Below are 15,015 nucleotides of genomic sequence, written 5' to 3' on the forward strand. Positions count from 1 at the left end.
GTTAAGTTTTATTTAGTCACAGTTAATGTTTTTAAAGTCTAAAGACCTCACAAACTAAGACCTGAATGAAAGATAAAAAGGAATATTGACAGTGTCACTGTGTTAAAGGAAGAAATATGTATTGAATCGGACATAATATATGCAGTGAATGCTTATACTTGCTAAGATGCTATAAGAACCCTTATACTTCTAGTATGAATAACAAGAGGGCCAGAAATAAATATGGAGATATCTTTAAGTACATTTAAGAATTGTATCAACTTTGGCCATAGTAATTAATATAAAATAAATGGTCATAATATGACAGATTTCCAGATATTATATATACAAATTATATATATATTAATATCTGGCAAAATTTCTAATGTAAACCTAGAATTTGAAATGTTTTATCAAAAACAATATAAGTAAAATATACACAAACCTAGATACACTGAAAACAAAATACTGCGGAAGCTAGAATCTTCTATACATATTATCTCCCTAATTATCGAGATAGTGTTTTTTTGAATTTACCTTATTACAACAAATGGTTTGTTGCTATGTATATTCTGTATATGCCATGCTGTGTCTAAAAACTATAAAACATCTGGAATAAAACTGTAAAATCCAAACACCAAAGATGTTTTTAAGTGGTTGCATATGACATTATCATGTTGATAAGATAGCCAGATGATGACCAAATTTTTCAAACTTTATCAAGATATTGTTTTATAGATATAACCTTTGTTCTATTTGTTACAGATTATAAGTCTGTGTTACTTAAGTGTGTGTGAATTAATAAAGGAAACCATGATTTTATTCTGTAACTCCAGTGTTCTGGCTACTAAGATTTCTTTACTTCCCTTAAAAAAGCAAAAACATTTAACCTTAAGTACATCCAAAACCTCATACTTGTTACCAGACCACACATGGGGCTAGTTGTTTTCTATTATTGGATAAAATAGTTATCCAAGACTCTACTTAACAGAATCAGTAGAGGAAGGTGGAGTAAGAATTGAATCCTCTGCTCTGAAATCTTTTCTAGGATGAAAGTGTGGGCTTCGAGAATATCGAGGTTTCAAACCTACAGATGAAGGTTGAGAAAAGCTTCTTCTCACAGAATGTAACCTTGGTTCCTATTAAGAGATTTAAAGAAAATAATGGTTTTAATGCACTTTAAATGGCTCTTATTTTATTATTACCTAAGGGGAAGATTTAAAAAATAATATTAACTGGTCCTGCATTCTGAGGAGAGAAGGTGTACTTTAGGAAATTCCCACCAGGAAGAGTAGGTTACCTTATAACCTACTGCTAGACAGGGAGGCATCTTAGGGCTATAAAAAGGACTCACTACAAAGGATCTGAGAATAGCCACATCAAATGGTATTTCTAAACTATTAGGTTATACTTCCTTCTTTGTGCCAGCCCTGAATTTTGGTAAAGATTTGTTAAAAAAAAAAAAAAGATTTAGGTACTTAAGTGATATACAAAATTAGAAGGCAGATCCTATGGTTGAGAAAGTGACTGACTAGAGAAAATCAGGTAATTATTAATAAACTTTTGTGTTAATAGAGTGACATCCTGCTGTTAAGTAAAACTTCCATGAATAGAATAAGTCCCAACAAATGATTTTTATTTCATTCACTGCTGAACATAAGGATTGCTGGAGATACTGCTTTTCTCAATGCACTTGAGAATAGGAAAATGTTAGCTAAGGCATCTCTAATGACTAAATGCCTACTTCACAGCATCAGTGTTTAGACAAATCCTTTTGTCTAAAAAAAAACTCATCATTTGCTCTGCCTGCTTTAGATGATTTGAGTTTAAATATTGTGATTCAAGAAGAATGTATCAAGGAGCCAAGTTTATCTCATAAAGCTGAATAAAACACTGGAAGTAGCACGTAGGCTAAATCAATTGCCCAGCTTGAATGTGACAACAGAAATGGTACAAGTGTTCTAGTAGTTCTTCTAAAAACTAGCAATTTATATTTAGTTACGGGAAATGAACTAAAGCTTCTAAGATAAGCCCCATTTCTCTAAAGAGGCATGGTTGATTACCTATTGTACTTTCCAGGATTTGGCCATATGTGCCATTCTTTTGACTTAAGACTGAACGTGTCTACTAACAATTTAGTAGAAATAATTTACCAACGCTAGAATAGTTAACTATCAGGAGTAAGTCATAAAAACAATGGGTAATATTTTAATGGCATATCAGACCTAGATGCTTCTAGGGTTTAAACTGTTTTAAACTGTGCAGTTACACAAAGTTTACTGTATCACTTAAGGATACTTTGTGAAGGTACAAAATAGTCTCCTAACCAGAAAAGAAACATTTATAAAGTATTGTAAAATAAATTAAAAGATAGTTACCAAAGTAAGTGTTGTGAGAAAATTCATTTCAGTGATATTAAGCTATATTTAACTGTGGGCACTGTTAGAATTTTTGAGCTAAGGAGACTTCAGTAGGCAATTATGATAGTGATCCATTTATCCTGGAATCACACATTTTATCAGTATAAAAAGTAGCATGAGTTTGGTACTTGTCATTAGGATGTAAAAAAAGATAACTAAACTAGAATAACCCTTACCCCAAATAGCAAACACTACATGGAGGGTCTGTACAAAGACTGATAAATGCCTATATTACAGTTACTAGCAAGAAGAATAGAAAGGAAGAAGAAAAGCAACCAATGGTTCATTTGTTTTTGTTGGTGGACTTTATGTTCTCAAAAACATGTGGAAATGTGCCATGTTCCCAAAATATAGAGTAGATGGCACTGCCTATAGGTGGGTATCTTTCGCTCTCAGAGGGATTTAAGTTTTTCTGGAAGGCTTTTCTCACCTTGTGTTCCTTATATTTCCCAGAGTGCTGAATTGCACAACACTTTTAAAGAAAAATTTTGACCAACAATCTAAAAAATTAGATTTTTTTAGGCGGACTCTCAACCACTGCACCACCAGGGAAGCCATGATATTTATTTTTCTGTTTCTGACTTAACTTCACTCTGTGTGACAGTCTCTAGATGCATCCACGTCTCTACAAATGACCCAATTTTGTTCCTTTTTACGACTGAGTAATATTCCATTGTATGTATGGGCCACATCTTCTTTATCCATTTGTCTGTCAATGGGCATTTAGGTTGCTTCCATGACCTGGTTATTGTAAATAGTGCTGCAATGAATATTGGGGTGCATGTGCCTTTTTGAATTATGGTTTTCTCTGGGTATATGCCCAGTAGTGGGATTGCTGGGTCATATGGTAATTCTAATTTTAGTTTTTTAAGGAACCTCCATACTGTTCTAAGTTCAGATTTTTCATCATTAGTGTATTTCTGTGCATTAATTTTGTATCCCGCAACTTTATCAAATTCATTGATTAGCTCTAGTAGTTTTCTGGTGGCACTTTTAGGATTCTCTATGTATAATATCATGTCATCTGCAAACAGTGACAGTTTTACTTCTTCTTTTCCAATTTGTATTCCTTTTATTTCTTTTTCTTCTCTGATTGCTGTGGTTAGGACTTCCAAAACTATGTTGAATAATAGTGGTGGGAGTGGACATCCTTGTCTTGTTCCTGATCTTAGAGGAAATGCTTTCAGTTTTTCACCATTGAGAATGATGTTTCCTGTGGGTTTGTCATATATGGCCTTTATTATGTTGAAGTAGCTTCCCTCTTTGCCCAGTTTCTGGAGAGTTTTTTTTATCATAAATCGGTGTTGAATTTTGTCAAAAGCTTTTTCTGCATGTATTGAGATGATCATATTTTTTTTTTTTTTTTTTGCGGTACGCGGGCCTCTCACTGTTGTGGCCTCTCCCGTTGCGGAGCAACAGGCTCCGGATGCGTAGGCTCAGCGGCCATGGCTCACAGGCCCAGCCGCTCCACGGCATGTGGGATCCTCCCAGACTGGGGCACGAATCTGTGTCCCCTGCATTGGCAGGTGGACTCTCAACCACTGCGCCACCAGGGAAGCCCTTTGCCTCTATTCTTTTTCCAAGGTCCTGGATCATCTTCACTATCATTCTGAATTCTTTTTCTGGAAGATTGCCTATCTCCATTTCATTTAGTTGTTTTTCTGGTGTTTTATCTTGTTCCTCCATCTGGTACATAGCCCTCTGCCTTTTCATCTTGTCTGTCTTTCTGTGATTGTGGTTTTTGTTCCACAGGCTGCAGGATTGTAGTTCTTCTTGCTTCTGCTGTCTGCCCTCTGGTCAACTATCATCATTTCTAATTTCATCTGATCTTTAGGAATTAGACACAAACGTAACTGTGGTTGATCATCATCTTTCAAAGTTTCCTTTTATAATGTTTATAATACATAAAGCAAAAGAAGGAAAAGGATAAAACATTCCATGTTCAAGCAGAAGCTATACTGGTTCTCTCTTTTTTTTCCATACTTCCAAAGTGCTCACTCTGTTATTATTAGGAAGCATTGTGAACAATATGGAGCTTTAAGAGTACCAATGGGGGGTGCTTCCCTGGAGGCACAGTGGTTAAGAATCCGCCTGCCAATGCAGGGGACACGGGTTCGAGCCCTGGTCCAGGAAGATCCCACATGCCGCAGAGCAACTAAGTCCATGTGCCACAACTACTGAAGCCTGTGTGCCTAGAGATCGTGCTCCGGAACAAGGGAAGCCACCGCAATGAGAAGCCTGTGCACCAGAATGAAGAGTAGCCCCTGCTTGCTGCAACTAGAGAAAGCCCGCGTGCAGCAATGAAGACCCAATGCAGCTTAAAAAAAAAAAAAAAGGAGTACCAGTGGGAACTTCCCTCATGGTGCAGTGGTTAAGAATCTGCCTGTCAATGCAGGGGACACGGGTTCGAGCGCTGGTCCGGGAAGATCCCATATGCCGCGAAACAACTATGCCTGTGTGCCACAACTACTGAACCTGTGCTCTAGAGCTTGTGAGTCACAACTACTGAGCCCGTGTGCCACAACTACTGAAGCTTGTGTGTCTAGAGCCCATGCTTCGAAACAGGAGAAGCCACTGCAATGAGAAGCTCGTGTACCACAATGAAGAGTAGCCCCTCCTCGCTGCAACTAGAGAAAGCCTGAGCACAGACATGAAGACCCAATGCAGCCAAAAAAAAAGAAAAAAAGAGTACCAAGGGGTTCAGAAATGGAAGAAGGAAGGAAGCTGTGAGAAACCAAGAATGACATTCTCTTAAGTATGAATTAGCTACTTGTAAGCTGGATTCCTTAAGCCAAAACATCGTTCCCATATTGCCTGAATTTCTTCATGTTACATTATACTGTTGGAAATTCTACTAAATTGGATTGAGTGTTTGCATTAACTAACATTCTCTTTATTCTTAGGGAAGTCAAGGAGGAGAAAGATCCTTTTTTCTCCCTTTCTTTTATTCCGCAAATCTAGAATTCAGGTTAGTATTATTAGATTACGTACTTAGCCCAATATTGACATCTTTTCTGGGACTATCTTGTGAATTTAAATATCATCAGTAATATGGTTGGAATTTGGCAAAACTCTTCCAAAATTAAGTATGCTTGATTTCTTTCTTTTCTTTCATTTTAGAGCCATATTTGAAAATGAAAGCAGAGGTGACAGTGTACATATAATGGCTACATAGAAAATATACTTAAGCTCTATCATTTTCAGTCAATGAAAATTAATTGGGGGCTTCCCTGGTGGCACAGTGGTTAATAATCCACCTGCCAATGCAGGAGACATGGGTTCAAGCCCTGGTCCGGGAAGATCCCACATGCTGCGGAGCAACTAAGCCTGTGCACCACAACTACTGAGCCTGTGCTCTAGAGCCTGTGAGCCACAACTACTGAAGCCCACGTGCCTAGAGCCTGTGCTCCGCAACAAGAGGAGCCACCACAATGAGAAGCCTGCACACCGCAACGAAGAGTTAGCCCCCGTTTGCGGCAACTAGAGAAAGCCTACATGTAGCAATGAAGACCCAATGCAGCCATAAAAAGACAGGAGAGCATGCATTAAAAAAAAAAAAGTTTGTCTGAAAGAAAAAAAAGAAAATTAATTGAATTGGGTGGATAAGAAAAGACTCAGGGTCCCTAAAAATTTGGAGAAATTCTATCCAAAATAGAAAATAGAGGTCCTCAGAATGCTAAGAGCCAGAAGGGGGAAAGCCAGATGGAGGGGGAGGTCTTTCTCATGGCCAGCACACTCAGGTTTTTTTTTTTTTAATTGATTCAAACATCAAGGATATGGTACTTGGCAAACAGGTTGGAAAAGAGATATTCAGGTGAATAGACAGTGAATTGTTTCCAGATTAAAAGAGTACAACTGGTAGGCTTAGGGAATTCAAGGGACAGGAAGAATATATAGTTGACTTTTGAACGACACACAGGTTTGAACTGTGAGGCTCCATTGGTAGGTGGATTTTTTTCAATAAATAACTACAGTACTAATCCACCATAGGTTGAATTTACAGATAAGGAACAAGGGAGGAACCACGGATACAGAATGGTGGATATGGAGGGCCATAATTATGCGTTATACTCAGGGTGTGTGTGTGTGTCGGTGTCCCTAATCCCCGTGTTGTTTAAGGGTTAATTGTAGTTTGATTTTTCACTTGTAATTTTCCAAAGGGAAAACTGCAAAACACTGAAACCTATTAAAGACAAAGGCCTAGAGAGAATGCAACAAAACCTGTTGATGGTAAGTAATGGGAGGAAAATAAATGCTAAGAACTTTGAGACATTTACTTTGAAGTCTTTGTACTTGAGTCACTTTAAATAACAAAATAACACAAAAGAACTACCATTTCCTGAAAAGTGTTATTTTCCCCAGGAAAGAAAAACTCTCAGAGATGTATTTTACCCTCTCTATTCCACAAAGAAGGAAATGAAGAAAAAAGTTAGAGTCTAATAAAATAACCTCTTTTTAGAAATTCTCTCTTTAAGCCTAAGAGCATACTGGAATCTTGTAGGTACATACATCCCAAAGGAGTGTGAGGATATAGGGTCCCCCCAGTTTTCTCTGATGAGGAACAAAAACCAACAAATAAGAGGGCTGAATTGAGGAAAAGACTCTTAGCAGGGGAGGAAGAGAAGGACTTTAGTCCCTGTGTATAGAGAGGTGGCTTCTTACACCCCTTCTTTCCAAAGGGGAGAAAGTGCACAACGATATTTATGACTTATATCACCTTTAGAGAAAAACTGAATGACCATTACTCATGGGTACACACCTTGACAGAAGTGCAAAACTGAGGTTAACATACTAGTTTCACTAAGAAAATTATGCACCAAAATACGAGTAAATAATCAAGTATTGGCTTCTTTTAACTAATAAATACATACCAAATGAGGAAAACTGACAAATCAGTAAATGGAAAATTTTTAAATTACATGTTTTAAAAATAAGTCAGATGTCAATATGGTATCACTCACTAGCCTAAGTAAAATGTCTTAATGACTATTCATACTGTTACTGTGTATCTTTACTTTGATAGATTTAGGCTTGTCATTATATTAGTTGATACTATTTTAAGCACCATGCCTAAAAAGAATGATAAAATGGGAAATCCTTAATGTGTTATTTCACTAGTTTGAAATCTATACCTTCTATTTTATATCTGTGGATCCTGACAGGTCAGAAAGCAGGTAACATCAAGATAACCATGAATCTTGTATATAGAAAACTGAAGAAGGATTATGTCACATGGAAAGGAGAAATAATGACAATGTTAAATAAAATAAATGATCTTGAATGGTACTTGATTTCTGAGAGGAACCAGGAGGATGCAGAAAATATTAGCAAATTTATGCAATACATAAAAGCAGAGAGACAGAAACACACATAGCAGGTCCAACAACAGCAATAACTGTAGCTGTTAATCAGAGAGTAGTACTCAACATGCAAGTACAGAAGCTGATAGCATAGTTTTAGGAATTTATATACAGGAATGAAAACACGGAATAGGGTTGAAAGAAACAGTTCCAAAGATGAATATTATATCCATCCTTTGTGTATAATTTGGCTCTTTCCCCCTGAAGTCTATAGGGATTTCAGAGTACATTTTAGTCGAAGTATAGGTTCAGGGTCCAGCAATTTACTATTATAACAATAGGGCATGTTGAAGCATGATATCAACGTTGAATTGGATGCCCTCCTAAAACTTTTTCTAGTCCTTTGATTCTATATTTTAATACTATTGAAGCACTACTTCTGGAAAAAATACAAAGAATTTTTGTGTGACCCCAATTCATTATTTTATAGTTAAATATAGCATAAATCCAGGAAACACACTCCTAACATATGGGAGTTATCATGTATAAACGTGTTTGAAAATAATGTACTGCCATTATTGGCAGAAATTTATAAAGCAATGTTATAAACTAAATCATACATCTTTTTCTAAGCTATCCTGATAACTCAGCTGAGAGGAAGTTAAAGTCTTAATTTTCCAAGATGCTTTATCTTTTGACATGCTACCATCTTTCTATCTCTGATTGTATTAGAGGTTTTAGGAAAATAGGTTGCAAATTTATTACCTTCTGATTCTGGTACAGGGACTAATAATGTATTACCCATTTCATTCTAAAACAGAGTGAACTGCAGCTGTCTTAAGATTGGCTTTTCAAAATGGGTACTAAGTAAGTAAAAACTTCATTTCAAATTTACCTATAGGAGATATACTACAGGGAATTCTGCCAGGGAATTAGGACTCAGAGCTTTCACTGTTGTGGCCCAGGTTCGATCCCTGGTAGGGGAAGTAAGATCCCACAAGCCACACGGCGCTGGCAAAAAAAACCCCCAAAAGACAAAAAAACAAAAAACCTACAGAAAGAAAAAAAATAAAATAAGCTTTATGTAGTATATGTCAGGAGAATTTTCATCCTCCTAATCTGTTTTTAGAAAAACATGTTTGGGCTATCAAGCTAGGCCATGAAGAAGGTTGATGATGATATCCTCCATATATTTAGGTTTCAATAAATTCTACAGTTTTGATTAGCTTCTCAAAATAAAGCTAAATTCTAAGAAAGTCTATATGTATGAATTATATATGCACGTATATATATAAAATATGTATGCATATTATGTATATATATTAGATGTGTGCATACATATAATCTATATAGCTCTGTAGAAAAACACACCTGGGTATGCATAATTATCAAAATTCCTTATCCAATAATACATCATTAATTTTTATTAACAGTCCAGGATTTGTTTAGCATCATGTTTAACATTTTGAAAATCAAAACATTAATTTTTTTTGTTCTCAAGGATAGTACTATTAAAAGAAGATCTCTAACACTGGTAGTTAATAATTTTTACTTACAGAACAAAAAACTTGAAATTTCATTGTGGGACTTTAGTCATTTTACATTTCTAAAAACTGAGAGTAATTAATGTACATGGAATCCTCATATGCTAGTATATATTTCATATGGTCCTGCTGTTCTCATGAAACCATTTGACTGGCAAGCACATTCACTACGGTTTCAAAAGAAACTCCCTGTTTGACTGACGAGGAAAAACTTTGGGGTCCAAGTCTTATTATTTCTGTTGCTGAGCATGGAATATATTTGGGGATGGAAAAAGAAAGGAAAGAGATTTATTAGGGTAATGCCAATATTTATGGCTTTTCCCCTTCTCGCCTAAAATTAGGAGGTCAGTGAAAGAACTGCAAATGGATTGAAGAAGGCTCTTTTCATACTACAAATAAATTTTAGTGATAAAAACACTTATGATTTGTTCTGTAACTTTTGAACAACGGCTTCTCCTCCCCACCTATTTTCCAATTTTATAATAAGAATTGGCTTTAGAATCAGAATTTAAAGTTTTTCTTTGGTGTAAGAAATAATTTTGCTTTTTATGGAAATAATTAATTGTCTTTTTAAGAACTGATAACATATATAACTGAATATACTGGTAAAACATAAGGAAAGGTCAAAAGATTAAAACATTAAAAGAACACCAAAATATAGTAAAATATTAGTCAATGTTATGAGATCATGTCAGAGGTGAGCCTTCTTTTATCAAAACACCTCTACTAGGTGATCCATATTATATAAAATTTGGTACCAAATGGCTTATGTTATAGGAAGGCTGGAGCATTATCTCAAATATTAGAGAAAAAATTTACTATGGTCAAATTAATCACATGAAAAGGCAAGAATACTGATCATGCTGATGGTATTTCCAATGTTCGGAAATGTTATTTAAAAAGGAGTATAAGTACTATTCAAATTCTGAAAACCATGGTAAAAGCAAAATTAAATAAGGAGTAGCAGTAACAAATAAATAAAAAAACAGACGAAAAATGACAGAATTACAAAGTAGTAGAACTGATTCATTAAGATTAAATATGTGATAAAAGGCATGAAAGTACTAAAAATTCTATTAGAATTAGAAATGACTCTTATCCTAAATATTAAAATAGATATCAAAGAATATGAAACATAACTTCTAAAAGATTGAGAGGAAAAGAAATAACACAAAGCAGAGAAAATGAAAGATACCTCACTATTCCCAATGTGGTTATTATTTATGGAATGGATAAAACATGTTGTAGAAAATGTCATTACAGTTAGATCAACACATTAAAAAACCAACATGCCACATCCACCTAAATAATTTTGTAGAACAGCCGAAAAAGCAAATTTCATCAAATTTAGACAGCTTATAGTGGAATAAATAAGTATGGCGAGGTATTAACTAACCCTAAGTTTCACAACGGGCAGCTTCTAGCCGGTTCGTTGAAGCTGGGTCTTGGCCACACAAGGATCATAGGACAAGAAATCAGTTGAGCTAGACTAGAGCTGCCCAGTTGTCTTAATAATGAATGCTCCACACTGTCTGTTAAGTAAAGAGAAAGAAAATATAGATCAGAAAACCTGAATGGGAAAAAAAAGAATAGAATAGATGAGTGTAGGACATCCACGAACATTTACTAAATACTTGCAGAACATGTGGTACTAATAGTATTAGAGTGTTAAGAAGTGAGAGGGTAGAGATTAGGAGGGGTCCAGCACTCAGGAAAGGCTTGCTCTCTCTCTGAGAGCTTACAATCTATTTTACACAATCTTTAGTCTAGTGTTACAGTATAAATGTTCCATATATAAAAATGAGAAATAGGTCAACAGAGAAACAAGTGAGTTACAACATTCCTTCTATTTTGAAAACATTATGAGGTGAGTTTTAAAAACATGTTTCTAAAAACAGGAGTGGAGATAGGCAGAAGGCTATTTAGAAAGTTGTCTAAAACCCCAAAAGTACTCTTCAAGCTGGCATTGGTAGAACAGGCACTTAGGTACCTATGTCATAGAATACAGAGTAATTCCATATATCTGTATTATCCTGAGAATTTTTTTGTGCTAATGCTAGTTTGGGCCAAAGAAACAACCTAGTCCCTACCACCTTTTTGGCACTTTGAGCATAGGTCCATTCCTAATTTAGGGAACCAAGTTGTCCTATGACATATTTTTACATTTTGTATAGGCTCAAAATTTTCCATATTCCAATTACTTTAGAGAAGTACTATCGGACAGAAATTTCTATGTTGATGGAAACGTTCTATATCTACATTGTCAAATATGGTAGTCAGTAGCCACATGGGGCTATTTAGCACTTGAAATGTGGCGTCAACAAGTGGTGCTGGGAAAACTGGACAGCCACATGTAAAACAGTGAGATTACAATATTCTCTCATATCATATACAAAAGTAAACTCAAAATGGTTTAAAGATCTAAATGTAAGACATGAAACCATAAAACTCCTGTAAGAGAACATAGGTGAAACACTCTTTGACATAAATTGTAGCAATATTTTCTTGGATCAGTCTTCCAAGGCAAAAGAAGTAAAAGCAAAAATAAATAAATGGGACTTAATTAAACTGAAAGGCTTCTGCACAGCAAAGGAAACCATAAACAAAATGAAAGGGCAACCTACAGGATAAAATATTTGTAAACAATGTGACAGATAAGGGGTTAATATCCAAAATATACAAATAGCTCATCCAACTCAATATAAAAAAGAAAATCTAATCAAAAAATGGGCAGAAGACTCGAACAGACATTTTTCCAAAGAAGTCATATAGATGGCTTATAGGTACATGAAAAGATGCTCAGCATTATTAATTATTAGAGAAACGCAAATCAAAACCACAATGAGGGACTTCCCTGGTGGTGCAGTGGTTAAGAATCTGCCTGCCAATGCAGGGGACACGGCTTTGAGCCCTGGTCCAAGAAGATCCCACATGCCACGTAGCAACTAAGCCTGTGTGCCACAACTACTGAGCCTGCGCTCTACTGCCCACGAGCCACAACTGCTGAGTCCACATGCTGCAACTACTGAAGCCTGTGTACCTAGAGCCCATGCTCTGCAACAATAGAAACCGCTGCAATGAGAAACCTGCGCACTGCAAGGAAGAGTAGCCCCTGCTCGCCACAACTAGAGAAAGCCCGCGCGCAGCAACAACCCAACGCAGCCAAAAAATAAATAAATAAAATTTAAAAAATCAAATACTTTCTCATTAGAAAAAACAAAACACAGTGAGGTATTGCCTCACACCTGTCAGAATGGCCTTTATCAAGTCTACAAATAACAAATGTTGGCGAGGATGTGGAGAAAGGGGAACCCTCTTTCACTGTTGGTGGGAATGTAATTGGTGCAACCACTATGGAAAACAGTATGGAGGTTCCTTAAAAAAACTAAAAATAGCAGTACTATATGATCCAGCAATTCCCCTCCTGGGCATATCTCCAGAAAAAAAAAAAGAAAACACTAATTTGAAAAGATACATGCACCCCAATGTTCATAGCAGCACTATTTACAATAGCCAAACAATAATCTAAATGCCCATCAATAGACAATTGGATTAAGAGGATGTGATATATATATATATATATATCACATTATACACACACACAATGGAGTATTACTCAGCCATAAAAAAGAATGAACTATTGCCAGTTGCAGCAACATGGATGGACCTAGTGAATATTATGCTTAGTGAAGTGAGTCCGACAAAGACAAATACAATATAATAGCTCTTATACGTGGAATCTAAAAAAAAAAATACAAATGAATGTATATAAAAAACAGAAACAGACTCACAGACATAGAAATCAAATTTGTGGTTACCAAAGGGGTGAGGGAAGGGGGAAGGGACAAATTGGGGGTATGGAATTAACAAACTACTATATATAAAATAGATAAGCAACAAGGATTTATTATACAGCACAGGGAGTTATACCCATTATCTTGTAATAACCTATAATGCAATATTATCTGCAAAAGTATTGAATCAGTATGCTGTATACCTGAAACTAAAACAATACTGTAAATTAACTATACCTCAATTGAAAACAAAATAAATGTGGCTAGTTGCAATTGAGGAACTGAATTTTAAATTTCATTTAATTTTAATTAATTTAAAATTGGAATTAGCCTCATGTGGCTAGTGGTTACCATGTTTTGGGAACAGCATGACTCTAGGGGTTCAAACTTGTCTGGTTTGCTAAACTCTATAGACGGGCCAGGATTTCTCTGGCCTGTTTAATACTGTCTAATACCACTTAATATAATTCACTGCTGTATTCTCAGTGTCTTGAGTACTGGCTAGCAAATGGTAGATGCTTGACAAATATTTGGTAAATGAATGAAAGATACTGTGGTAATATATAGCTATTCATGCCTAATCAACTTTTACTTGCAATATGCCCTGGTTCTCTCAGAAAAAAATAAGGGAAGCGAAGTTAAACTGTTCTCTGTATGTGGAATTGCTTGACTGAAGCTCAATAAGCCTAGAGAGAACAGGAGCTAACTTCATTACAGCTCAAAGAAAAAAAATATAAACAGTTGTATATGAATAATTTAGGTCGATAATTATGGGAATATTGAAGGAAGAATATGCAATGGCAAGGAATTTGGCAAGGAAGTATGTGGATAAGAGTTGATGAGAATAATAAGAGGAAAAGAAAGTACAGATTAAAAAACTAAATTCAGATTTTATGCATGACTAAAGGATAGGAACTGAAGATAGAGAAGTCTTGAAGAAATAAATATACAGTAATCTGGTTAGTCCATAATAGAGCTTAGAAAAGGGATTTGGCAGTGGAAAGAGAAATGAATATATTATTTTTAGCAAGTTAGTGATCTGAAAAAGGACACAAAACAGTACAAATAGACCATGTGGCTTAAAGAAGTCAGAAAAAGTCACTGGTATTGTTTTGATTTCAGGGGATAAGGGAGATGGGCAAACTAAAATAAAAGAGGTGAGGATTCTGAAAATAAAATGTATGAAATTGTGTATTCATGATCTTCAGTTTGAGGAGGTAGTGACCATCCATCCAGGTGTTGTTGTTTTAGAGTTAAAATAGGGACAGAATCAAAACACTAGGGTCAGAATCACTATTAAACACTACTAAAATTCAGAAGAAAACTGGAAAACTCCCTGAGAAGACAATGTAGAGGACAAAGAGAATCATGCCATGATTAGCTGGTAAAAAAGGAAAAAACATATTTTTTGAAAGAGATACTGAAAGATCAAACAGAGTGCAAGGAGAGTCACATATAAGAATGAATAAAATTTGAGCACAGGTTAGTTGACAGTATTGTATTAAAGAGAATCTAAGAGGACAAGCACTAGGACAAGACCCTTGTGGTTTGGCTAATAATCATCAAATCTTGGCAATAAATCTTAGATAAGTGCTTTGACTAGATCTCAGTACTGAAAGAATAGTAATTTCATGAGTGAAAAAGATACCCCTATATTCCTCCTTCATGCCTTTCCAAAACAGATAAATTTAAAATATTTTTAGTGAAGTGTGGAATACAAAATCCTATTGCTTATTATCCTGTGTCAAAGTGGGGAAAGATGTTATCCAAAAAAATTCAGGGGGCTTCCCTGGTGGCGCAGTGGTTGAGAGTCCGCCTGCCGGTGCAGGGGACACGGGTTCGTGCCCGGTCCGAGAAGAACCCACATGCCGCGGAGCGGCTGGGCCCGTGAGCCATGGCCGCTGAGCCTGCGCGTCCGGAGCCTGTGCTCCGCAACGGGAGAGGCCACAACAGTGAGAGGCCCGTGTACCGCAAAAAA

At 35.9% G+C, this 15,015-nt stretch overlaps 1 protein-coding gene across 5 annotated transcripts in view; it reads right to left on the reverse strand.

The window, feature by feature from the left end:
* Window positions 1-959: 959 nt before the first annotated feature.
* Window positions 960-15,015, reverse strand: part of BOLL (boule RNA binding protein) — a 64,328-nt gene continuing 50,272 nt past the window's right edge. For 3 of the 5 annotated variants that reach the window (XM_024757352.1, XM_024757353.1, XM_024757351.1), the window contains one exon: window positions 9,935-10,775. In XM_024757352.1, coding sequence (XP_024613120.1) covers window positions 10,752-10,775 — 24 coding nt within the window. In that variant the 3' untranslated portion in view covers window positions 9,935-10,751. Of the gene's footprint in view, window positions 1,119-9,934; window positions 10,776-15,015 lie in introns of those variants that run through there. The other 2 variants (XM_024757350.1, XM_024757354.1) reach the window with 2 other exon arrangements.

The sequence above is a fragment of the Neophocaena asiaeorientalis genome, unplaced genomic scaffold (genome assembly GCF_003031525.2).
Source record: "Neophocaena asiaeorientalis asiaeorientalis breed wild unplaced genomic scaffold, Neophocaena_asiaeorientalis_V1.1 scaffold246, whole genome shotgun sequence".
In the NCBI taxonomy this organism is placed as follows: Eukaryota; Metazoa; Chordata; class Mammalia; order Artiodactyla; family Phocoenidae; genus Neophocaena; species Neophocaena asiaeorientalis.